We start from the raw sequence: 27,343 nt of genomic DNA on the forward strand, positions 1-27,343 counted from the left end.
TGTTTGATGTCACAATGGGCATTATGAAATTTTATCTCCACACCAACTACCAACTGGTGTTCCACAGGGCTCAGTGCACGGACCACTTCTATTCCCTCTATACTAAGTCATTACAGTTCCTGGGAACTTTTTACACAAATGATACTCAAGTATTCCAGGTATCCTCTCATGACACTGCACTGCGAGTTCTTGCAAACCGCAGTGTTTGTTTATATCTATGTTTTAAAGTGTTTTTGCAGATGAGTCAACTAGTTAGACTAGCAGACAAACAGGTCCATATAGATCAGTGGTTAACAGTCACTAGCAACAACAGCCTCCCCCGGGTCCTAATGCCTGTTCAGTAAGGCCTTTTCATTTATTTAGGAAGCGATGTAGACCTACTTGTAATTAAATAAAAAGTAAAATACATAAATAACATTAAGATACTTGTGTTTCTGAATAAATTAAATTAAAAGCAGTAACTGATGTCATAAAATCACAAGTCTGTTTTGATTTATAGGTCAGAAGCTATAGCTTATATGAAAAAGAAAAAAAATTCACAAAACATGACACTTGTAAATTAAATAATTTAATGTATATTCCTGAAAATATTTATTAATATGTAATACATTTTTTCAAGTTCATTACAGGAGTTCTAAAAGATTTTTAGGATTTTTACAACTCTTTTGCTTTAGGCCATCTATTAATGTTTAATCCTCAAATAAAAGATTTCAACTGCATCTGTCTAGGAAAAAAAAACAGCAGTGACTGATTTTATTACACTTTCAATGTACTCTTATTAAAAAAAGAACTTTATTAGTTCTAACAAATATAACTAGTTTTGAGTTTCTGCTCAAAACTAACCAAAGTGGTGTTTCAAAACAAAAGGAAATATATATCAGTTTCGCCATCAGCTATTGGCCAAAATGATTTGAAAAATATTAGCATATCAGATATTGGCAAAAATCTAATACTGTGCATGCCTACTAAATATAATTATAATGAAACAGCAAAGTTATGTATGCATTATTTTGGAACCTTTGCATAGTCTCCATAAACAAACACTTAAAATGTTGGACAAGAAAACATATTCATACCACCATTATGAAAGTATTAAAAAATATATATATATTTTTTTTTAACTTTTGAAAATGCTATAATGAATTATAATGAACAACTGTCAATTATAATTGTCCATAAATATACATTGTGATTATTTTGTTATATTTTTATATATTATATTGCAATATATTTATTTTGCAACATTTGAAATGTGATATGACATTTCATATGAAAATGTCTTATATCACTATTGCTGAGACATTCAGACACAAAGTACAAAGACTCAATGGTTACTTTTAGGGGTGTTCATGCTTGTGTTCAGTCTTTACAAGGACCAGCTAAAAATACAAGTACAATACTAATATTTATGTCTTAAATTCTTCACTTTCAAATTTTGGCAAAATATTATTGAAATACATTTTGTAAAATTATACAAATTTAGCATTGAATGAAAACAGCTCCAAAAACACAATATAATTGTTGACCAAACAGAATAAAATATTCCTGGGAGCTATGTAATAAATACATAAAATGTATATAATGATCTATACACACGTGTAAGAATGGAGTAGCAGCACCGCTAGACTTCTGATGCCTTTGGATTGCACACGTCTCAAATCCTTCTCCACACGCTGAAGATCCAACTCTTGCCACACCTCCAGACTTTCTCCTGTACTGCCTGAGAAAGAAAGAGGTTGCATGCAAGTTACAGTACTGAACCTTCTGTGAGGTCCTATACACCAATAAAACTTTTCATATGACAAACATAAAAAGGTTTCTTAAGCCATAATTTAGCTTAAATGGCAATTTTACACTCTCTCCCTGTCTTACCCCAAGAATTAAACAGACCATTTCTGTTACTATGTCTTTGAGATGTCTAGAAGTAAGTTAGCCTCTGTAATAACTGTGGCAATGGGAAAAAAGTTTCTGACTGGGCAAAACATTAAAGTGTTAATGCATACATTTTTTTTTGATAGGTAATGGAAGATCAAAAGTTTCAATGATTGCTCTTTTGCACTGCGGAGAATTTTTTGACTTCCAAATCTAAAAATGCAAAGATCAAGAAAATCCTAATCACCTGTTACTATTCGTTTGGGCTCATTTCTGGGTAGCTGACAGGAATCTTGTCTGAGAATAACCCTCTCATCCACTTCAATCACCTCCTCATACAGAACTTCCGGCATACACACCTCCTAAAACAACAAACACTTGTATAATACACAGCTCGTACAACAACAACAAACTTGATTATCTAGTTTTTGGTGAAAAGGAAACAGGTTAGCCTGGCATGGCTAGTTAGTTAATATAGTTTGCTTGTGTTGTTCAGTAATTGACTTTACAATGCCAAAAACCGAATGAGCTGCAATTCAATAAAATAACCAACAGTACATAATATTTATGTATGGTCCTCAGGAGGTTCACAACCACATAAAATTAAAAAAATAAAGAAAAGAAAAAAATCTACATTTTATTTTACACATGTGGTTTTTTTACATTCTTTTACATTCTTCAATAGCTTGGTATGACACACACTATCACAATACTAAAACAGCAAAAAGAACAGGGTAAAGATAAATATCACGCCATTGTTTTGGCCAAAAGAAACTGACTGAGACGACTTGCCCAGTCAAGTCATTTTTGAAAAATACCCTTGTCCTATTGAACACAGTTCAACCTCTCTGTTAAAATCTAACTTCCCTTGTTATGTTTTGTTTCACATTTTAACCAAAAGCTTTTACAAAAACATGATGATGCAGGAATTTTACAATGCAGAATTCAAAGACACAATTCCAATGTTAAACCAGGTATTTGAAACAAACATGCAAAACCGCTACTAAACAAATCAAGCAACTGTAATTCAAAACTTTTGATATTGCTTTTGGACACCTTCCACATTGGACAATTAGCTCCAGAATCCCATTTTTATTGTCTTCCAAAGCTATCAAAGCACACTCTGATTACCATCATTTTGTGACCTTTGATTTAGATAACTAATGTTATAGCAGTTATACGTGTTTTATAAGTGTCGTCTTCTACAGTCAGTTTCCTCCCAACTACTCACTTGGTGGCTTACCAGTATACTCTAATGGCCAAGTTTGTGCTCGTATAGTTGTGTAACATTCTGGACTGTCTCTATAAGTATGATGCTAAATTACTAATTCTCACCAGTTTTGTTTTTTTATTTTTTTAAGTAATTTGTGTTTATGTACAAATCCTTGAAGATTGCTCTTGTTTACTTCCGTCAATTGAAATCTATTACTTTTGAAGCCCTTGGATGCTTTTCCTTCCTGCACAAGCCAGTAGCAGTCTCTGGATACAGGGAAGCATTGGAACATACAACTTAGAACCTAAAGACCAACTAGTTTCCAAATGGTTCAGAATGAATCTTGTCAGCAAACAGAATCAAAACTTTAAAGTTACTGGGATGAATCTACATCATCACCACTACTTACCAGATCAAACAGGTTAGGTCGTGCTTGCGTGCCAATATGTAACAAGTCCCGAAATCCGCGTGTCACCAGCAGTGCTGTTCTTTCGCCCTGTCGCTCTAGTAAGGCATTAGTCGCCACTGTGGTGCCCATTCGAATCCAGCCAATCTGAGAAGTGTCCAAGGGCTGATCTCGAGGAAAGCTCTTTCCCGTCTCCTGTTTAATTCATGAACCCAACAAACAAACAGACTTTCATAGAATACTTAAGTAGACTGTTCACCTAATTCTTACCTTCTGTCCTTCCCAGATCTAATCCATAACCACAAATCTAACTACGTCCAAATATATTCATGTCTTTCTCCTCACCTCCTCCAGTACTCGGCGAATACCCTCAGTAGGGGCGTCTCTGTAGTTCTGAGGGTCATGTGACAGCAGTTTTAGGACTCTCTCTCTACCGTCCGGCAAACGGGCGAACACATCTGTGAAGGTTCCTCCCCGATCAATCGCAAAATCAAACTTCCCTTTAGTTTCAGCCATGCTGGGAAACAAACTGCAAAGAGCATACACAAAAGCATACACAACTTTTTTTTTTTTATTATTTTTGTATTTTGTACTCTTACACGCACCAAGGCTATTTTGTGGAAACCGTGATACATTATTTTTGTCAGGGAAAATAGAAAACATTATAAATGTTCCCTTTACTTTCATTTTTAATCAATTTAATGAGTTCTTGCTAAATAAAAGTATTATTTTTATTATTATTATGAAATTCTGTCTTCAATTACTAATCCTCATGTCATTCCAAATAGGCATGATTTTCTTTCTTCTGTGAAAGAAGACACTTTGAAAAATGCCCCAGCGTTTTTTATAGATACAAGATATAGATACAATGAAATTGAATGGGATCCACTAACGTTACCGTTTTGAACCCAACTGTCTTTCAGTTTGTGGAAAGAAACATTCTTCAGAATATCTTCTTTTGTGTTCCACTGAATAAAGTTTTTTATTGGAGTTTTTTAAGTGATGATAATAAACATAATCCGAAGAAAGTGCTTTAATGTTAGGTTTAAATTTAGAATTTATTGCTTCGTGAATTTGGTATTTACCCATCATACAAATGAATCTTGGACATAATCTGGCTCCTTACTGCCAGAAACATCACAGTGAAAAAGAACCTTAATGACTGAACTGTTACACGTCTGGAAAAACACAAGAAATATGGATACTGAAATATGAACACAGATGTTCGGGGTAAGAACAAAGTTAAGTGAGATTCTTCCACCTTTAGGAAAATGAAAGAAGAAAAATTCATAAAGGTTTGGTACGACATTTTTTCAATGATTTATAGTTAGAACGTGCTTTTGCAAATAATTAACCAATACAGACGTGGAACGAATCTATGATCAATATAAAAGCGTGTACAAAACGCAGTAGATGCTCAGATGTTATAAACAGGTGCACATGGACACTAAAAGCTTAAAGGGCAGCACAATCCCTTAAATCTTAACTAGGCGAAAGATCACCGACTACATAACACACGTTGCAATGTTTCAGTCATTATATGCATTGCATACATGCACGTATGAACTATCAGACAATAACATCATTAGAATGTTCTGCTGTACTTACAATTGAGACGCAGTGAAACAAGAAGCAAAAGATAACTCCTCTCCTGTCGCTCTGTTCACCACTACCGTTATGAAGCGACACCTCACCAATCCGACGCGAGTGAACTCAGTGAAGTTCAGCACCACCTCCGGTACGCTGCCCCCGCCTTCTGAGATATCAAATGACCGAGCCCGTGTTCTCCCACAGGGGGCGCGTCATGCACAGGAGTTAGCAGATCGGTGGGTGAGGCCAAAACAAAGGGGTGTTTTCGACCATGTTAGCTGATTGGCTCACATCACAGTGACAGTTATGTTTCGGCGTGGGGACAGGTTATTCTTAAAGGAATAATTCACCCATTGCAAACATTGTAAACCAGCAACTCTTAACCATTAAAACCATTACATTATGTTTTCCAGTGTGTTCTGGGCTATATTGCATTAGAATCTAGTGGTTTTAACATGTCACCAATAGAAGGCAACGAATTACCAACAGGTATCATTACAGTTTCCATTAATACAATGCGATTCCCATTATAAGCATTAAAACCGCAACAAAATCTGAGGGTTTTTGTTTTGTTTTATTTTATTTTACTTTATTTTCCAGTATGACTTATTTTATTTACTCCCCTCATGTACATTAAAACATTACACTGCACTAAAGAGTTTGTCAGAACAGTCGCCAAACATGTCTTAGGGTTACATGACCATTTAAACTTAAAAGAGACTTGAAAAGAGCAAAGCCTGAAAGAGAAATAAGTACAGTAATTTCGAATGTACATTTTCATACATCTTACAATAAAGCAAATACTTTTAATGAAGAAAAAGTACATATCTCCACTGGCAACTAACATAGAGGGGAAGATTAATAAATAATTTAATTAAATACTTTATTCAAAATAAAATAAAATAAAGTAAAGTAAAATAATGTAAAATAAAATCTTGCGGTGGTCAGCAGATGTCAGTGTAGGTGTGTTCAACTCAGAGTTGCTGTGTGGTGTTTTTGTACAGTTGAGCTCATGGATGGGTAAACCCTGTCAAACGTTTAACGTCTACAAACCATCATCAAATCGTTCTGCTGCTGGTCTCCGTTAATGCTGTAAGCACATGTTTTTATCACCTTTATTCAGTTGTTCTCAGACGACTGGTTTCAGCTGACTGTGCAATATGAAATACTTTTACTAGTTAGCTTAGCAGACGTTAAACTGCTCCAGTGAGTGATAACGTATCAGGTATCCAGACAGAAATACAGGTTTATATGGTTTATGGCACAGATAAACTGTCAGATGTAAGCATTAAAGTTTTAAGCACTCGTGTTTGTATGTTTTATTCTTAGGGTCGAGCTAATGCTAGATGTCAGTGCTAATTGCTAATGCTAACTAAATATCTCACGAGCCGTCAAATTCATCGTTTGAAAATAAATGTGTAATGTGTAGAGGTTTCATACCGTAAAACATTATTTCAGTGATGTTTCATTTTAGTTTGCCTGTTGTCTTACAGTTAACTCACTTCTTGAGTTTAAAGCAACAAGTTTGTGTTGATGCTAATGTTTGTGTATGCTAATATAGTGTAGTCAGGTTCAAAAACAGGAATAAAACACATTCCTTATTAAAAGTAAGTAACATTAGCTTAATTAATCATTAGCTTATGAGCTAGCTATCTAAATATCAGTTTTTGGCATCATACCCTTACAAAAGGTACCGTGATTTACTGTGGTACAGTGATTGTATTATAGTGAAATTATAGTATTAACTGATTACCATACTAGCGTTCTATGGTATTTACATGTTTCATCAAAAATACCATGATACTCTTTGAGTACGTCTGGGCACATTCAGCGTGTTTGGATATTATTAGGCTGTCAAAAACATAAACGTTTCTGCAGTATGTTTAACTTTAATACTTTTGTAAGCAATATGCTACTTGTATTGTTTCTACAGTTTCATAGAATAAATACTGTGAACAGTATTGCACAGTTTATGTGGGCATAGATTATCTGGATTATCTTTGCCAAAACTATTTTAGCCTGCAGTGGCTTGACTTGACATTCCATTTCTAGTCTGATGAATGAAGCCTAAGCTCTTTTAAGCCTATTTTCTTGATTGATTGATTGACTGATTGATTAATTGACTGACTGCTTTAAGTTCCTCTGTTTTTAAATGAACCATTTGTACTTTCGGGATGATCATTGAATTAAGCGTGCAACATCAACAGTATAGTACGCTACTGTTCGAGACATTCAATTGCAATGATGCATACTACTTTTTAACATTAGCATGAAATGGAAGATGCTATGATCTTGTCCTCCATCTTGTGACTACAGTTAAAATTTAAGTTTGTAGACTAACTCGGAAGTTACGAACAGAATTCTTTAAAAATTGGTTTTTAGTATTATTGTAGAAAATAGGCTATTTGACCAACATTCATTTACAATTCTTACACATTTTGTTTCTGACAATCTACACAACTATAATACAATCAAATTCAATCACAAGAAGCAAAAAGCTAGGTTATAAACAAACTACACCACAGTTGCATGACTTCAGTGCCATCATTCAGTCTTTATTTAAAAACACATTTTCCTTGATAGTCAAAATAACATGCAAGAGTGAGGTTATAAATGCACTGAGACTGTAAAAGTGAAATAGGTGAGTTTTCCTGCTCAGTGATTTTTAATGTAACCAGTGACCAATGTAATCCCCCCAGAAACACCAGAAAGTGATCATGAGCTGCTAGAACAGAGTGTCATGCTGGTTCCTTCGCTTTGAATCATGCAACACAACAGACAGACTATCCACCTTTTTTCTGAGTAAACAATGAGTATTATAACTTACGTTTGGTTGCTTTCGTTTCAGTCTCCATAGAAATAAATGTTAAAACAAATAAAGTTTGATTGAATTGAAACTTTTTTAGTATAACTAAATATAAAAATGTGCGCAGGTTTAACGTTATAGTATCGGCTCGAAAAATATGTTAATTTGACTAGAAACACCAGAGACCGGAAATGTAAAGCACTACTCCAGTCAGACGAGGCAATGCAATTTCCTTCTCCGCCAGCAGGTGGCACTTCTGAAGTGGCAGAAATAGAAGGTATAATAGAAATAGAAGGTACAAACACATTCATGTATATATTTAAGAAATATTTACAAGTGTATGTATTTATTATAATTATTATATAATATATATTATATATAAATAAAAATATTTTTTTACTAAACATATTTCTCTTAATTATATACATTAATTTGTGTGTATTTATACATAATAATTGCACACACTAGACACATATATTAGGCAAACTTAAACTTTTATTTTGTATGCGATTAATCGCAATTAATCGTTTGACAGCCCTAATTTAAAACATTAATGTCAACATGAATTTATGAATTTGATTACACTCAAGCCACCTCTGAGCCTCATTAAACATGAAAATACACCTACAAGCCACTCCCACTCCCACCAAAAAGGTGCTCCTGAAATTTTGACTGTGCTCCTAAATTTAAGTTAGGAAAGAAAAGTAAGCACAGAACCTTCATCATTCGGAACTGTAAATGGTCTACTTTTATTTGTGTGCACTCACAAAGTCAACAAAACATTGTGCTTTTGTGTCGGCGCCATTAGCCTTGTGGTTAGTGCATCGACATACAGCATAACTGTGCTCACAGGGACCCGATCCTGCTCCCCTCTCTCCTCCCAGTGCTTTCCTGTTGTCTCTCAACTGTCCCGTCTACAAAACTGCATAAAAAGCCCATTAAAAAATAAAAAATACAAGTTTTGCTTTTGTAAAATAAAGAAACAAACAGGATGCGCTTTCTGCTTGGTCTTGAACAGGAGCGCTTCACAAAAATGAACCGAAATTCAGTGAATACTTGCCTCACAGATATGATAAATATATCTATAGAAAGCTTGAATTTACTGTTAGTTTAAATGAGAAAATACAAATCGAAAATAAAAACTTTCATAATGTAATTCATAAAGATGCATTTCTCTCTAAAAGGCATGAACAGTTAGGAGATTAGGAGGCAAGTCAGGATTGTTAACTTCATCTTTGCAACACTGACTCAGAAAACACTAGTTTATTAATAAATAATTCAAGTATCTCCTTATTGTTCCCCTTGACACACGGTAATTACCTAATTACCTAAATATTAAAGTCTCATTATGGTTTAAAATCTCTGGTCGTATTTTTAATCAACTCTTTCTGTAACTCTTCCAGCTGTGCTGAAGGCATGCTCGCTGCTGCTATCGATTCCCTTCAAAGATACATTCATATAAAAACACCTGCACTTTGATTCTGAAATGTGTGTAAAGCTCAAACTTTTTGGAAAGTCAGTTTTGACACAAATAAATCAGTGTATTGGAAACACTGTAGTATGTGAACAAAGGTGTTTAGTTGTTGTCTCAGAAATAAATTGGCATTTAGAGTCCAAGTTTGCATTCATCAAATCCTGGAAACAGAAGGTCGTGTTCAGCGCATTTCATTGTGAGACACAGTTTTTATACCATTGTTAATAAATACACATCTCCATCTGTCTGTTCAGAGCCAGGTATGGCGCTGTGGATTCAGGCACAGCAGCTGCAGGGAGACGCCCTGCATCAGATGCAGTCTCTCTATGGGCAGCACTTCCCCATCGAGGTGCGCCACTACCTGGCACAGTGGCTGGAAGCTCAGCCGTGGTGAGTGTCTTTGCTATGCTAAAAATCAATTAAGTATTGTGGCAAGGCATGAAATGGACTGAAGATTGTTTGTATTGTGTGCAGGGATGCCATCGACCTGGAGAACCAGCAGGATGAGTTTAAAGCAAAACGTCTGCTGGACGGTCTGATCCAGGAGCTGCAGAGGAGGGCAGAGCATCAGATGGGTGAAGATGGTTTCCTGCTAAAGATCAAACTGGGTCATTATGCCACACAGCTCAAGGTATGAGAACCAGATGCAGTTAGTTAGCGGAGTTGCTACTACTTACATGTTTCACTTTTAAATGATAAGTCAGGTTGATGAATGATAGGCGAATGTTTGGATTTCCTGCCTGATATACTCTAATTATCTCAAGGACCAGCTGTTAAGAATCTGTCCATCACAGACACAACTTTTTTTGTTTTTTTGCAAATCAGTTGAGGCAAATTCGATTGCGTTCATACCCAAGATGATCCTATGTTTTTTTTAGAGCTCGTATGACCCTTGCCCTCTGGAGCTTGTGCGGTGTGTCAAACACATCCTGTACACTGAGCAAAGACTTGTACAGGAAGCGTCCAATGTAAGTCACACGTGCAGCTTCTTTGGTTGTTGATTTACAATGAAAATGTCATAATTGGATTGTGAGCAAGTGATATCTTGTTTGTTTGTGGCAATCAGGCCAGCAGTCCGGGGTCAGGTCCAGTAGATGGGACCCCTCAGAGATATCAGCAGATCAACCAGACATTTGAGGAGCTACGTGCCATGACACAGGACACAGAGAATGACCTCCGCAAGCTGCAACACAGTCAAGAATACTTCATCATTCAGTACCAGGAGAGCTTGAGGATACAGGGTATGAACACACATTGTCTCAATCCGCACATCCAATTTCATTTACAGTATCATATGCAGTCAGTTTATTTCATATTATACTACAACACAGCTGAATGCATGATTCCGAATGGCTGGCAAGCAAATCAGCAAAACCTTTCTTAAAGTCTATATGACATACCTTTGAGGTCGGCAAATAAGGAAAGAAAACATTTTTGCTTTTGGTGACTCAGCAAGTAAAAGCAGCCTAATGGCTAAATTGAAGTAATGATGCATTAACATGGAAGTTGCAGTTCAGTAAGTGAGTTTATTCAGTAGCCACTCTGGAGTGCGTTCCCCATACAACAATGTAACTCACTGCCTAACTACCATAGTATGATGCATATTAACAAGTAAGTCACAGCTGTTTCCCAAAACTGTGCTAACATCATAATTTCTAAGAAATGTTGCTGTAACAAAATTTGGCATTAAAGGTGCAGCTTTGTGATGCTCTGAATGTTCATTGGCCTCTTGGTTTCGCTAAATCATTGAACTATTAGTACTTACGACGACATACAAGTTGGCTAACTAATTTTTCGGGAATCACATGCCTGACTGATTTGGTGTAAAACTTGTCAGACTAATTCAAGCTCATGACTTCTGAGTATGCAGTTTTTGAGCAATTCATTAAGAAAATGCATTAAAAAAGAGTGACCAGTCTTCAGGGTTCCTTAAAATCCTAAAATTTCAAGACCCTGGAAAGTTTTTGATAATAAACCTACATAGATACAGGTCCTTGAAAGTGCTTGAATTTATTTTGTGCAAGAGTTCGCATATTCCCTCTAGTCTGCTACCGTTTTATTTCACCAACATTTTGTGGCCTCTGCATACTAGCTGGCTTGATTTACATTAGATAGGGTGACCATACGTCCTCTTTTCCCCAGACTTGTCCTCTTTTTGGACCTAAAAAATGCATCTGGCCAGGGTTTCTAACATGCCAAAATGTCCGGGATTCGGCTTTTGCTTTTCTTATCATTCTAATACTGAATAGAATTTTCACACATCAGGGGGGCGCTATCATATGCGGATTGCGGAGTATTAAAATCTCTTTTGAATATGCCGCTATTAACTTTCATTTTCACTTTTGTGATCACACGCACCCTGAATAAAGGGAGCACATCTTAAAAGATCAGAAGTGAGCACATTGTCTGCTAGGCAGCAAATCCTACAGCATGATTTGTCAGTTATCTCTCCTTACTCTTATCTTGACCCATGATCAGTTAAATCTGGTTCCTGCAACAGGGTTAACAAAACCATATTTTTTGCAAGTAATTGGGCTGAATTTAAACTGTTGCGAAGGGTTGATTTTCTCCCATAGGTTAAATGTTTGAAATATTGCATAAATGACATTTCACTGAAATATTTTGCATTCTACCTGTGATAAAACTGCAAGATGTTAAGTTTTGTGATCTGCACAAGGGTGACTGTAAAATATACATTTTAGGTATGAGAATGAAATATTTTGAGCTGTGATATGGGATATGGTCATTGCACTACTTGGGGGCGTTTTAACCCCCCATAAATACGACAAATAGAGAATCAGATCACTAGGCGCATTTCCATTACAGATTTGCACAAAACTTTGGCGATATTTTATAAATGTCAATAAAAAAAGTATTACGAAATGACAACGTTTCCATTAACCAATGTTATGCGACTAAAACGTAATTTGTTCTTCTCGTGATAAGTCATGGCAATGGATTTTGGTGGGATTTGGAAGGATTTTGGCTTTATTTAATCGAAAGAGGCATATGCGTGTGTCTTTACAGAAGCAGCGCAGAGAGCCGCTTCAGAAACGTGTGCGGCGCTGCTGGTATAAACATAACATCAGTTCCGGTGACCGTGTCGGAGCCGTTACATGCCACAGATGCGTGCAGCGTACACAGTCTGAGCGTTAATATCAGGGAAAGCCACTTATACTTGAGAACGGCTAAGTATGAAGTGTTTCTTGGAGTTTATAGTATATTGAAGAATGATCATATGACTTTTTACATGTGACCTGTAAATGCGAAAAAGCCGTTTCCATTGCGGTTTTGTGAAATATTCCTTTTTCGAATTGCCTGAAAAACCACCTCATGCGAGTGTAAAAACTTTTTTGCGATATATGGGAGTTTTTGCGAAATTGACACGTTTCCATTAGGCATATTTTCAATTCACGGTTTAAATTTACGCATCTTGAAGGGTAATGAAAACGCACCTTCTGTCATATGGCCAAAAAAAAGCTTTTTTGCATAGTTGTGTTTGACACATGTAAACTGTAACAATATATCTTACAAGGTAACACGATGTAACCTTGCTCTCACTTGAAATGTGTCCCCACATTAAGTCCATGAATTTGAGGGTATTGGACATGGTAAGTCCTTGAAAGGTCTTTAAATTTGAAGTTAACCAAGGTGTGGGAACCCTGAGTCTTGCTCCTAAGGCCCTAAACCCCAATATCAGAGACTTCATAATTACTAGAAACTTCCAGTCAGGTCTGTTGGGGCTAAACTCAGCTGGAAAATGGCTTCTCCAGGAGCAAGATTGGATACCCCAATCTGCAGGAACAAAAACTGGGCAAATAGGAGAATATAGCCTTTTCTGATATGCATATCAATGTCCAATATGTGAAAAAAATTCATCTTTTGAAAAGAATCAAAATGTGTCAGATTTGAACATGTTGAACTTAAGCTAAGTGAGTTATTCTGATATAAAAATGACATAAAAATGCTTCTGAGTAACAAGTCATTGAACTGTGTTAGTTGAATAATTAAAGTTTTCTCTTTGCCCTATAGCTCAGTTGAGTAGTTTGGCCAGCCTTCCTCCAGCTGAGCGTGTTCAGAGAGAAACTAGTCTGCAGAGCAGAAAGTCCACGCTAGAGACCTGGCTCACACGAGAGGCCAACACCTTACAAAAGTACAGACAGGTACACTGAATCCACATGACACGCATGCATACCTTTGCGACAGTATAAAATTAGTAATAAACATGTAATAAAATCAGAAGCAGTATTTTCCATCAAATTCTCCAATGGTTGAATAACAATGTATGTTTCTGTTTAGGAACTGGCAGAGAAGCATCAGAGGACTCTAGCTCTGTTAAGGAAACAGCAAACCGTTATTGTGGATGATGAACTGATTCAATGGAAGAGACGACAGCAGCTCGCAGGCAATGGAGGACCATCAGAAGGAGGACTGGACATACTGCAAGCCTGGTACTGATGCATACACACACCTACACATGTTGACTGGGCCTACCATAGACTTTTTACTTAAGCTAATTAATATGACTTACCCTGGCATGAACCCTAAGGCCCAAGTTTTTCTTCAACTATTGACATATCGAGGCATATACAATGCCCTCCACAAATATTGGCACCCTTGGTAAATATGAGCAAAGGATGCTTTTATTTATAAAGGATTGTTTATCCTTTTGATCTTTAATTTAAAAATTCACAAAATTCTAATCTTTGATTGAAGTAAAACAATGGAAACTGGGGGGGGATCTCATTATGAAATACATGTTTTTCTCTAGTTCATGTTGGTCACAATCATTGGCACCCCTACAAATTCTTCTGAGTAAAATATATTCCCATTTATATTTACATTTTTAGCACACCAGGGTGGAGCTAGGAGCATAAAACTGTCCAGCCATAACTTCTTGTTGCACAAGATTTAAAGTATGAGGAACACAAAGATCAAATTCCCTTAATTGTCCATCGCAAGAGTAAACCCAAAGAATATAAGGCTGTAAGAAAAAAGCTAAAGCATTGGAAATCCCCATTTCTATCATCAGGGCAATAATTAAGAAGTTCCAATCAACTTAAGATGTTACAAATCTGCCTGGAAGAGGACGTGTGTCTATATCATCATAATGGATGGTGAGGAGGAGACTTTGAGTGGCCAAGGACTCTCCAAGGATTACAGCTGGAGAATTGCAGAGATTAGTTGAGTGTTGGGGACAGAAAGCCTAAAAAAAATTCAAATAGCCCCTACATCACCACATGTTGTTTAGGAGGGTTTCAAGAGAAATCCTGCTCACTCATCAAAAAACAAACTTCAGCATATTTAGTTTTCAGATACGACTAGAACTTCAAACAGGACTGGCTTCTATAGTCAGATGAAACTAAAAAAAGACCTTTTTAGCAGCAAACACTCAAGATGGGTTTGGTGCAAACAGGGATAAAAAGTACCCCATGCCCACATTTAAATAAACTACTGGATCTTTAATGTTCTGCTCCTATTTTTCTGCCAGAGATCCTGGACATCTTGTTTAGATACATGGCATCATGGGTTCTATCAAATAGTAAGAGATAAAAAAAAAAAATCTAAACCTGACTGCCACTGTTAGAAATCTTATAATGGGCCATGTTTAGATATTCAGTCAGGATGTTTTACTGAGGACCAAATGAAGCTTCTGCCCTGGCTGTCCCAGTTACCTGATGTGAACCCTTTAGAAAATGAGTGGGGTGATCTGAATAGGAGAAGCACCAACATGGAACTGGGAATCTGAAGGATCTAGAGAGATTCTGTATGAGGGAATGATCTCTGATCTCTTGTTAGGTGTTCTCCAAACTCACCAGGAATTATAGGAGAAAATTCAGAGCTGTTATCTTGGGAGAAGAACTTTGCAATAATTGGGTGGCAATAATTGTGGCCAGCGTGTGTTACGGAGGGAACGAGGTGAGGAGCAGGCGGATCCATACGCATTAGACAGACATTAGACCGAAACATGGTCATAAACAGGCTGGGTCAAACACTGGCAAACAGGTATACAGACGGCAAGACACAAGAGTAACAGGCAGGCTTGAGTCCATACGAGGGGCGAACAGAGTCCGTGACGACGAGACAAAGGGTAAATCTATGAAGGGCAAGAATCCAGTATGATTTTTTTTTTTAAAGGAAGATCAAAAGGATAAACAATGCAGATTTATTTCCATAGCTGCCTTTGCTCATATTTACCAAGGGTGCCAATATTTGTGGAGGGCACTGTATATACACATCTGTGACAGAAATGTAACAAGTTGCACTACTTGCAGATTTCTTTGAACAAATTGGAGGTACAGTACTGCATGTTTCTGTTTTGTGAATGCAGGTGTGAGAAGTTGGCCGATATGATCTGGCAAAACAGACAGCAGATTCGCAGAGTTGAACACCTGACACAGCAGCTGCCCATTCCAGGACCCACAGAAGAACTGCTCACTGAACTCAACGCTACCGTCACAGACATCATATCAGCACTTGTCACCAGGTGTGTACTCATTCACTGGCATCATTGTTCACTATCGTCTGTCTCAGAGAACTGAGGTTTTAGCAGTGACTTTGTTTCTGGTCTCTTTGCAGCACATTCATAATTGAGAAACAGCCTCCTCAAGTTCTGAAGACTCAAACCAAATTTTCGGCGACGGTTCGCTTGCTGGTCGGAGGGAAACTTAATGTCCACATGAATCCTCCACAGGTTAAGGCCACCATCATCAGTGAACAACAGGCCAAGGCCTTACTAAAGAACGAGAACACCCGCAAGTAAGTTTACAAAGCAGTAACTGCATTCAGACAGATCCTTAGTCTTCTGTACTTAAATAAGATGAGTTGCTTTTCAGTAGCAACTAATTTTTCTTTAAAGGAGTCATTGGATGCCCATTTTCCACAAGTTTATATGATTCTTTAGGGTTTTAATGAAAAGTCTACAACATGCTTTGGTTAAAATTTCTCTATGGTAGCGTAAAACAACACCCTTTTTACCTTGTCAAAATCAGCTGTGCAGACATCAACCCATTTTGTTGCATGTTGCTTTAAATGCAAATAAGCTCTGCTCGCCCCGCCCCTCTATTATGTGGGGTGACGAGCTGTGCTCTGAGAGACTATTTACTTTAGCCACATTTAGCCATGAAACTTGCTATCTAGCACATTATTAGGACAGGTGATTGCAAAGATTCATAAAAAAAACCTCCTCACTTCTACTATAGGTGAAGCTGGATCACAAACCACTTGCGCGAACATAGACACATTTAAGTAGATCAGAAGGCGCATTTCCGTCATAAACAAACACAATTCACTGCGTCTTTAATGACTCAGATGTTGGAAGTAAATGACGACTGCTATGTTTAATATTACATCCAACAACAAAACACCTCAATTGCTCAGGTGCCATTCTTTTATACGTCCCTGCTCCGGCGTCAAAACAATAGCGGTCAAACTGTTTACAGCTCACTCAGGGCAGGTAAGGTAAGAAGGCTGTGTCAGTCAACTATTGTGGGAGCGGCATCACACAAACAAGAAGCTGAGAATGGCCTGATTTGAAAAAGGGGATATTATTTTTAGGGATTAAATAAAAACTACTGGGTGGACTTTTATCATTATAGGGTGGATGTGCACACACACTGCCAAACACATTTATGTTGAAGACCCATTTAACTACAGAAATAAAAACTAACCAACTGACATGATGGCCTCATCTGGCTTTGACTAAAACTTAATGTGAAAGAGATTTAGCACTTTATTGTTTTATTGTATAGTACCAGGAGCCTGTGCCACAGATCCATAGGTGGCTAACCAAGCTGGCCATGTTGTGCAATGTCTTGTGTTTACTGTAGTCACAGTCTTGAAACAGTTTTATGGACATTACCACCAAGACCTGTAGAGAAACACTGCATGTGTACATGTATGTGCATGTGTTTTTGTATGACAATAAAAAGTGACATGACTGTTTGTCTTCTCTTTACACTGAAGTGACAGTAGTGGAGAGATTCTGAACAACAACTGTGTAATGGAGTACCACCAAACCACTGGCACCCTGAGTGCACACTTCAGGACTATGGTAAATTCAGTTTGAAGGCTTCACATTATACATTGAGTGTGTCTATATGCACCACAAAATGCTGTTATCCCTGTAAAGTTTCTGTATCATGTTCACTGAGCAAATTTGTAAGGTGCCGAAATTATCAACAAGATCAAAACTTAGCTGAGAAACCTGTTATACACAATTTACTACATGCCTTCTGTTGTCTGATTGATAGGGTGCAATCTGTGAAACAGTTTTTTATGAAGTAAACATAAGAATAGTTTTTATACTGTTTTATACTGTTAGTAATATACTGTTAAGATGAACACTTACTGAAGCAACTACAGTGCACAGCATAAATGAGTCCACCCCCTCTGAGTATATATAAAAGATGGAGAATGAATATCTTCATTGTCACGCTGAAAAAATGCCCAGTAATGCAGGGAATGAGGGGAGGGTAGCATCTGCAGTTTCAGTTTTTTGTATTACATCACACAGTGGTGTGTGAATTCATGACAGCATTAATAAAGCACAGCTCCCTCACACCTTCAGCACTCATATATCCCTATAGAAGAGCTTTACTACCACTGAACGTCACTGTGGGTACCAGGCACTTCTCACTGTACTCCTCCTCTAGCAACACCAGAACATTTTGGATGCTTATGATTCCGAAATGATTGACTTGGTCTCTTGAGACCAGAGTATGGATTCCTAGAAGTCTTTTACAGGCTGCTTCGTACTCCATGAGATAAAGTGTCACTCTTTTCATAGCTTTGCCGGCTCTGAGACACTTTTTTAGGTTTATTTAGTAACTTTCAGGAGGGTGTACTCATTTTTGCAATTCAACTTTTTATCACTTTGATTAAAAAATCTTATTTTGCTGAATAATTTTGACATTCTTCTTTGGTAAGCAGGCTTGTTGGAGCATTATATCTCCAAAGAACCCTAGTATGTCTTGCAAGTGAAGAGTACTTGCTCAATTTGTTAGAGGGGGTGTACTAATTTATGCTGGTCACTGTACATAAAACCATGAGCACGAGTAAAGTCATTCTGCAGAAATTTGTTAGTAAGGCCTTATGTGTATTATAAAGATTAAAGATTTTTGCCTGCTATTGTTTTAAGATGTTTTTCTTGATAAATGACTTATGATGACTTGTTTTCCTTTATGTTTGCAGTCTCTGAAGCGTATTAAGCGGTCAGACCGCCGTGGGGCAGAGTCAGTGACTGAAGAGAAGTTTACAGTTCTGTTTGAGTCTCAGTTCAGTGTGGGAGGCAATGAACTCGTGTTTCATGTGAAGGTGAATCGTTGCACTAAACCACAAATCTTGCCAAAGTCATTCCTATTTGTTGTGTTTTATTATGCAACTTTGGATCATTCGTAAATTTGTCCCTTTTGTTTCTCTCTCTTGTGCAGACATTATCCCTGCCTGTTGTGGTCATCGTTCATGGGAGTCAAGACAATAATGCTACAGCGACAGTACTGTGGGATAATGCTTTCTCTGAGCCAGTTAGTGGACACGTCATTTACATATTCTTTGTATATTTTAACAAAATGTACTGTTCTCGGTTGATATATAATGAACAATATCTTTTACCCTCCAACTGATGGAGATTAGAAGGTAGTCAGTTTAAATTGTGAGATTACCCAGCTAGTAAAAATGTCTTTTAATGATTTGCACAAAATCATTTTACCATTCTGTTTCTAACAAAAGTTTTTTAAGCAAAATGCTTTGCAAAAAATGTGGCAGTTTGCTCAGATTTACTTATTAAAAATGTATTTATAATGTTGTTTCGAGGCAGCTTAACACAAATCTCAAACGTCTTTTAATGTGTCAGATATAGTCCATTTACACATGTTGTCTTCTTTTATATTGTAAACTGTTGTTGCTTGACTGGAACTGGAGTACATACCACTCTTTTAACAGGGCCTAGAAAGTTTACATTTTTTTTACGCAAACAAAATGCATGAACGTGAAATGTCCTAAAAGCATTTTGAGCTTGCAGTGTACTACAACATTCACAGAAGGACACACTTGTGCTCATTTGGTTCTTCATGATTTCTTCTTAGGGTCGAGTGCCATTCGTGGTGCCTGACAAGGTGCTATGGCCACAGCTGTGCGAGGCATTGAACATGAAATATAAATCGGAGGTTCAGAGTGACAGAGGCCTGTCAGAAGACAATCTGGTGTTCCTTGCTCAGAAAGCCTTCAGCAGCTCCAGCAACAACCCTGAGGACTATTGCAACATGACCATCACCTGGTCTCAGTTCAATAGGGTAACCATTAGTATTATCTAAAGATGTTCTTTGAGTTAATTCTTTTCAGTGGTTGGCAAATCAGACTTAACAGTTTGTTAACAAATTATACTAAAACTGTTGGCTCTAAATGAGCATGTTGCTACACACGTTTGAGGCAGAGTTTAATTTAAAAGAACTGCATTTTAGGCATGCAGTATTTTAGTGTACGATGTCTGGGAACATGTTATTACACTACGACATAAAATAAACACAGAATCTGTGCTGCAAACATAAATAATAAATTGGACTTTAAAGTCTATAACCATTACTTAGATTTTTTTTTTTTTACCTCAGAACATCCAGTGATGGAAAAAGAAAAATGAACATGAACTGAACATTTGAAATAAATGTGATGTATCCAGTCTCAGGATTCAGTTTTGGGTGTTCTTGTTTTGACAGGAAAGCTTGCCAGGCAGGAATTTCACATTCTGGCAGTGGTTTGATGGGGTCATTGAGCTCATGAAAAAACACCTGAAGTCTCACTGGAATGATGGGTAAAGACTAATTCAGCACACTTCAGGCACTAATAAGAGTACATGTGGTAAAATATTTTTATCTGCAGAGCGATTCTGGGTTTCCTGAACAAGCAGCAAGCTCAGGACATGTTGATGTCCAAACCAAATGGCACGTTCCTTTTGCGCTTCAGTGACTCTGAGATCGGAGGTATCACCATTGCATGGGTTGCGGAAAACCCAAACAAAGCAGGTAAGGAGCACAGTAAATGGTTAGTGGTTAGCGGTATTCATTTTGACTGGAAATTTTGATTTAGTTTTAGTCATAGTCTTTTGACTAAAATGAAATTTAGTTTTAGTCATATTTTTTAGTCATCTGAGTTGTTTTAGTTTTAGTCTGGTTTTAGTCGACTAAATATCATAAACCAAATCTACAGTATATTTACAGTATATATCGACTAAATCTACAGTATATTTAGTTGGCTAAAATCTAATGGGTTTAATTTTGCATTTTGTAAACATTTCTCTAAAATTACCATGTGTTTGTATAGGTTTGATATTGTTTTATCAAGATAAACAGCAATTTAACTGCTGTGACATGCAACATGCATTTATATTGAAATTAAATAAAACCACTTCTCATAAAGAAGCAAGAACATTTTCTTCTTTTCAATGAAATGTCAATGGTTATATAGGCTGATTATGTGTTCTTTATAACAACTTGTTTACCACATTCTTCATTCTTTCAAGCAGACATTTATTTCTTTAAATACATTTAGATTAATCTTTATTAGGGCTAATAATTGATTCAGTCAAGAGCAGTGGGTGATTTTCTTTTTTTTTTTTTTTGTTGCTTGATTTACGTCAATGCCACAGACAATGGCAACTAAGGCTGCTGTCCCTTTAAAACCGAATGCATGGATTCAATATACTGACACACATCTGATATTCTCCCAACTGTTTACATTCACCTAAGACATAACCGAGTGTGTTTACATAATTACTCCTTAAAAACAGACGGAATTCGCCATAATTTTACATGTATTTTTCTGTTCATGCTGTGTGAAAGACTACTTGTGCGTCGTGTGAGAGATTTGTTCTGATGAGTCTCTTCCCAAATCGTCCCTCCCTAATTTCATCTTGTTTTTTTTCGTTGACGTCAATAGATTTTCATCATAGTTTTTGTCATTTAAAACAAGTTTTTGTTTCGTTATCATCTTTTCTTCATCTGTGAAAAAATGTTGTTGGAGAAAATTATTATTTGTCAAAACTATTTGTCAACGAAATTAACATTGGTGGTTAGTGAAGACGTAGTTAGACATAGGTCTAAGCTGACAAGAAATGCATGAATTTACCCAGCAACCATCATTCTGATTATGTGTTTCAATGTTCAGGAGAACGGATGGTGTGGAACCTGATGCCCTTCACTACTAAAGATTTCTCCATCCGCTCTCTGGCTGATCGGATCAGTGATCTGAACCATCTGCTCTTCCTCTATCCCAACCAGCCGAAAGAAGAAGTCTTCTCCCGTTATTGCACACCTCCAAACTGTAATGCTTGTTTTCTCTTGCAGAAAAAAGTGACATCAAATGATTGTTTGCTTGATTGTTAGCATAGTTGCAGTTACTTAACATTGTGTTTACCACCTTTCAGGAATCCAGAAAATGTTTTTAGAATTCAGTGTAGGTCATTTGTGTAATTGGTGTAGATACCCAATCACAGGCATGTCTGTTGAGCTTGTGAAAGCAAAAACCAATCAGAGGTTTTTAATTTAGTCTGAATCCACTAAGTACCGCTCAAAAGAGATGATAGTGAGTGAACTTAAGTGATTGGCAGCTTCAGTGTTTATTAAGGGATAATAAAGAGAGTCAGAATCTCAAAACACAAGGTCAGCACAAGGTCAATGACTGAGTTCGATATATATGTGTATATCTTGGGTCTTGTGAAAGAAAGTGTTAAAGAGTTTCTGTTAACAGTCGTTAATGAATGTGATTTTGTTTTTTCAGCAAAAGCAGTAGGGGATGGATATGTCAAACCAGAGATCAAGCAGGTGGTGAAGGTTGAGTAAGTATTCTTCTCTTCTCTCAAGTTTTAAATGAAAAGTAAAAACCTCATTCAAACGATTATCTTCAGTAATTCCTGGATTTTAGAGAAATGTGCTTCTACATATTCCAAAATGTATAAATAGATTTAAAGGGATAGTTCACTCAAAAATGAAAATTTGCTGGGAATTTACTCCTTATCAGGCCATCTATTTTTTTTTTTCTTTTCAGTAAAGCTGTAAAGATGATTTTTAGGTGAAACCGTGGTTCTTGGTGATTTATAAAATGGAAGTCAGCAGCTGCTGGTTTTTGAGAATTGAAAAAAAGCTTAGCAAGGAACACAAAATTAATTCTGATATCTACGACTATATTTAATATATTGAGGTCTTGTTAAGTGAAATGATCAGTGTGTGCAAGAAATTGAACATTATTTACAAAATTATTACCTTTTATTGTATTACTGACTGTTAACTTGTCTTCAAACAATTGTTTGAGGACTTTTTATTTTTTGCTTGCATTAGTAGGACTAGTATTAGTTCTTGCCATGGTAGTGAAATTATTAAAAATTATTACATTTCACTGGTATATAACATTGTTGCATCATAAACTTATTTCCAGTAAAACAATTATATATACATCACAGTTGTGCTAAATAATTGGCATCTCAATATGAACTAAATAAATTATGATTATTATTAGTGCCATAACCAAGCAACCCTGTTGTGGACCCATACATAGGTATTTTTTTTCCTCACAGAGAGTGCTAGTATCTAAAGGTGGAAATTGCCAAAATAATGTCAGTATATTTTAATAATTAAACTTGATGGAAATTAGATGTACACGAAACTGTGGAAGCTGAAAACTGAGTTCACACAATTATAATGTGTATTTAAAGGTGCAGTGTGTATTTTTTAATGTATAATGTGGGAATATATTTACTTAATTATTCAATAAACCAATGTTATTGGTATAATATTATTGCTACTTGTTCATCACTGTGTCAGTGTTTTATTCGCAAAACAACTAAACAACAAAACACGATCTGTAGGGCAGTTTGTCCGTATAGGTCTACTGTAGAAATATGGTGGCGACTTCTATGTAAGGGGACCCGTGGTGTACGTAGATAGAAATTGCTCATTCTAAGGTAATAAAAACATGTTGATTCATTATGTAAGGTCTTTATACACCTCTGAAAACATAGTTATGTATATGATATTGCATTTCAGTCAATAGATCCTTCTAAATATTACACATTGCACCTTTAAATGCAGAATACCAGAAGCATTACAAATTCATATCAGATGTTAATACAGATGACCTGTATACATATTTTCTTTCTTTCTCAGGTTTTCTTCACCCAATCCTGAACCTTCTCCTGGGAATTCCTTCATGGAGCATGCAGCATCACCCACTGTCAATCAACACCATAGCTTCGCAATCTATCCATCAATGTAAGTTCTGGGAAACGTCTTGATTATTATATGATAGTTTTTCCCCCATGCTATTACTGTTGATCTCTGCAATAACAAACCCAGTGCATGATTGGTGTGTGTGTGCACGCATTTGAAGGAATGACACCATGTTGGACACGGAAGGTGAATTTGATCTGGATGAGACCATGGACATGGCCCGACAGGTGGAGGAATTCCTGCGTCAGCCCATGGAAACCCAGTGGAGCGGACAACAGTCATGACCTTTTGTGATCTCTTATGCGAACTTCACAAAAAATCGATGGTTCCATTCCATATTTTTATCTTAACAAATGTGAAATGTTATGTTTGTCAAAGCTGATCAGTGGATGTGTAACTGCCTTTGCATTTTATATATAGTTTAATGTGTAATTTCCCTTCATTAACCACCGAAGAACAAAATAGACTGTCATGTGCAGTGATACACTTCTATTTGGCTAGATATAAGTGGCTACTTTACTAGCCCAATGTGGGTTTGCCACTTTCATTGCCCTTTACCTTAATTGTTATAGTCCTGTTATAAAGATCCACTTGATCAAATCTTTAAGTCCAGTCACACAGTTGGATAATTGAAGACATTGAGCTTTCAGTATTCAGGCTTCTCAGTTTGTCCATCTCCTATAAAAATGCTTTACAGCAGCATTCAGGGTTGCCAAGTCTGCGAAACAAAACCAGTCCAATTGCTATTCAAAACTAGCCCAATCACATTTTTTCCAGAGTTTTCCCCTCAGTTGGAGGTCTGCTCGACTAAAACTCTTACTTGAAATAGCTTTACTTGGCTGCATTGTGTAATTTCTGCACCTAGTGGCACTACACAGAATTGCCAAGAATGCTAACTGTATTCAACCGGTTTTCCAATTCCATGTCTTTCGTTGTCTGCCGAATAGGCAGTTCTGGCTGTCATGGTTGACATTAGTGTGGTGTTATTTCTCCCCAACTTTAGTTAAAGCATCCCCTAACATCAAAAATTTATGAAATTTGGCACGTCACTCAGAATATCCATACGTTCATTCACACCATTCACACTTTACACTATTAGCTAATGAAATCTGATCTGGTGAATTTTTTTTTTTTTTTTTTTTTTTTTAAGATTTGGGATTGGGAATCTTAAATCTTATTGGGAAGCACTTCCTCTATTAAACGGTTGCTGAGTTATGTTTTTTTTAGTTGTGTTGCCCCCTATGGGTGGAATTTGACACAATTTGACTTGAATTCTCAGGACTGTTTAAGTGTACCAAGTTTAGTTCAATATTATATCTTCAGAACAAATGGAAGAATCAAAATTCTTTTGATAACCTTTATTTTAAGTGTATGTTTAAATTAGCCTGGTTAAGGTTGAAGAGTGTACATTTTCAGAGTTCAAATACTCTATCCTACCCTTTCTTGATGTTTAGGGACACAGTCAGCTATTTAGTAGGTAATTCCCCCAAAGTGTGAACACTGTGAGTCTGTAGAGCTTTGTAAATATCACTGTGCCACCAACCCCATTTAGCAACATTACTCAGGCAATGGCTTGAGTTTGGTTAAACGGGATCTTCTCTGATAAACAGGCAATCACAGTATGGTGGTTGGGTTGTTGAAAACATTTACTCTTGGTGTCTGATCTGTCTAGCATCTTTATTTATGATTATCTGACTCCCTCCCGCCCCAGATACCTCATTTTCCCTGAGCCATTCTTCCTGTGCCTTAAACAGCTGAAGTTTGTCCAGTAGTTACACCAAAGTCTATTGTTAGCCTGCAATTTTTTGATTCTTTTTTAAAACCCTTTCAGATATATATAGATTTAGATCTGAAATTATTTTGACACTTCAGTCTTTTCCCAATAAATATCTAAAGATTAATCAGTGCACTTGAGAGCCAAAATTGTACAAGATACCAGGAGTTGTTAGTGAAGTGTATTTTTTTTACCCCATTGGCAAATGCTGCTTTTAAACATTTTAAGCCTTCTTGCCTGTATAGTAAAATGGATTTTATAGATGTCAAAGCAAATTACTATGTTAATCAAAACATGTCTTTAAAGGGCCAGTCCATTTAAAAACAAAGTAATGTAGAATTTAGAACTTTGTGTCAGTCAAGATCAAAAGTCAAAATTCGCTCCCCTTAAGAATAGGATCTCAGGAAAATACACATCAAAGAGATGTTTTAACAGTACCTATGCAGACAGAATTTTATATAAAATCAAACAAATATATATATTGAGAAATAGTTATAATTTCCACAGTGCTGTCTAAAAATAAATATACTGTTGCGATGCAGATAAATTTTGCTTAAATTGTCTTTAGAGCAACTGTAACTTAGTTTTAATGTGTTCCTAATGTGATGGCTTGGCTTTAGTGTCTGTCTTATTTTTATTTTTTTTTTCTCTAAAATTTACTTTGAACATTATTTGTACTTTTTCCTATTGTTGGAAATAACATCACGCTATGTTCTATATGTAAGGGATGTTGTCAAATTCGGTCATCCGTCATAACTGAACATAGATGTGGGGTGATCAGGATCCCGTCACTAAGTGCAGGGGTTGTCCTGGATTTGGTTGTTTTTGTTGTTGTATTTTTTTTTGTTTGTTTGTTTGTTTGTTTTTTGGGGGGGCAGTAATGATTGGCTGGCTATATGCTAACTGTTTTATTACATGGCTACCTAACAAATAAAGATATAAATGCATGGTTTTGAGTTGAATGATTGTATCTTGAAGAGAGGGTGGAGAGACAGCGAACAAGTGTCTCAGGTCAGTTGTTGTGATCAGTTACAGAGTTGTCATGGACTGATCATAATTCAGAAATGTGAAATATTGATGATCTAATTATCAGTATCACATCTCACCTAATTCCTGATTGAAAAAATATATATATATAAATTGGCTATTGAAAATGAACATTTTTAGAAACACATCTCACTATTAGCTGACCACATACAATAGTGAACTCAAGTCAGAATCTTTCTAGACACTAGTTAAACAAACTGAAGTTTACAGGATTGGTTTTGAGTTGACAAAATGAAACAAATCCAACCTGGTATAAATGGTGTCACTACACTATAAACTTTCAACTGAGGGGTTTAATCTGAGTCTGTATATATGCTGTTTTTCTAATCACAGCATGATGAATGACAATGTGATTGTGATTCTCTTCTCAAAAAATTAACTTTACAGTAATAAACAGGCATCAGTGTTGCAAAAATTCTTCAGGAATCAGTTCAATCAATTTTAGTTACTAAAATTTAAGTTTTAATTGAAAATCAGCTATCCATCTCTCTATTCACTATCCTGCCTCTTATTCAAGACTGGTTCACTGTAGCTGCAGGTTAAAAAGGGCAGCCAACAAATCATTTACTCAGCAATTTTCTCTAGGAGATCCTGGGGTATCCCAAGGTGTTCCTAGGCCAGCCAAGAGATGTAATCCCTCCAGCGCATCAAGGCTTGGCTTCCACAGGTGCCCAAGCTCGGTCCAAACTCGGTAAGAGCTAATCAAGCTCTTACTAGGCATGCTAGAAACTTCCAGACAGGTGTGTTGAAGCAAGTTAGAGCTAGTGCTTCAATGCTCCACATTCTTCAACCTGCCCTCGCTTGTAAACAACCCATTGAGATACTTAAACTTCTGCATTTGGGGAAGCAATGCACCCTCTACCCAAAGAGGACCATTCACCTTTTCTGGCTATGAATCATGGCCTCAGATATTGTGGTGCTGGCCCTTACCCCTGCTGCATCACA

The 27,343-nt window shown here is 36.6% G+C and overlaps 2 protein-coding genes across 3 annotated transcripts in view; one reads left to right on the forward strand and one right to left on the reverse strand.

The window, feature by feature from the left end:
• oplah (5-oxoprolinase, ATP-hydrolysing) overlaps window positions 1-5,239 on the reverse strand; it is a 31,725-nt gene extending 26,486 nt beyond the window's left edge. The window contains exons 1-5 of the mRNA XM_051124805.1: window positions 5,100-5,239; window positions 3,837-4,020; window positions 3,495-3,686; window positions 2,120-2,234; window positions 1,597-1,720 (exon numbers count right to left, since the gene is read on the reverse strand). Coding sequence (XP_050980762.1) covers window positions 1,597-1,720; window positions 2,120-2,234; window positions 3,495-3,686; window positions 3,837-4,007 — 602 coding nt within the window. The 5' untranslated portion in view covers window positions 4,008-4,020; window positions 5,100-5,239. The remainder of the gene's footprint in view (window positions 1-1,596; window positions 1,721-2,119; window positions 2,235-3,494; window positions 3,687-3,836; window positions 4,021-5,099) is intronic.
• Window positions 5,240-6,048: 809 nt separating this feature from the next.
• Window positions 6,049-25,378, forward strand: stat5b (signal transducer and activator of transcription 5b). 2 transcript variants are annotated; one of them, XM_051124527.1, is made up of 19 exons: window positions 6,049-6,173; window positions 9,616-9,751; window positions 9,836-9,992; window positions 10,240-10,329; window positions 10,428-10,602; window positions 13,394-13,524; window positions 13,661-13,812; window positions 15,693-15,848; window positions 15,941-16,120; window positions 17,324-17,414; window positions 18,554-18,676; window positions 18,793-18,885; window positions 19,447-19,653; window positions 20,074-20,168; window positions 20,237-20,379; window positions 21,521-21,676; window positions 22,133-22,190; window positions 23,515-23,619; window positions 23,738-25,378. In XM_051124527.1, exons 2-19 carry the CDS (start codon window positions 9,624-9,626, stop codon window positions 23,859-23,861), a joined length of 2,364 nt encoding a protein of 787 aa, XP_050980484.1. In that variant the 5' UTR covers window positions 6,049-6,173; window positions 9,616-9,623; the 3' UTR covers window positions 23,862-25,378. The 2 variants fall into 2 exon arrangements, with proteins under 2 accessions (XP_050980484.1, XP_050980485.1); XM_051124528.1 differs by having other exon boundaries at window positions 17,327-17,414.
• The last annotated feature ends 1,965 nt before the right edge of the window (window positions 25,379-27,343 follow it).

Source organism: Labeo rohita, chromosome 12 (assembly GCF_022985175.1).
Source record: "Labeo rohita strain BAU-BD-2019 chromosome 12, IGBB_LRoh.1.0, whole genome shotgun sequence".
Taxonomy (NCBI): Eukaryota; Metazoa; Chordata; class Actinopteri; order Cypriniformes; family Cyprinidae; genus Labeo; species Labeo rohita.

Coding starts and splice junctions, on each gene's coding strand:
- stat5b (XM_051124527.1), top strand. CDS start 9,624: ATGGCGCTGTGGATTCAGGCACAGCAGCTGCAGGGAGACGCCCTGCAT. Junction 17,415..18,553: donor GTGCACACTTCAGGACTATG/GTAAATTCAGTT, acceptor TTATGTTTGCAG/TCTCTGAAGCGTATTAAGCG. Junction 23,620..23,737: donor TTCGCAATCTATCCATCAAT/GTAAGTTCTGGG, acceptor ACGCATTTGAAG/GAATGACACCATGTTGGACA.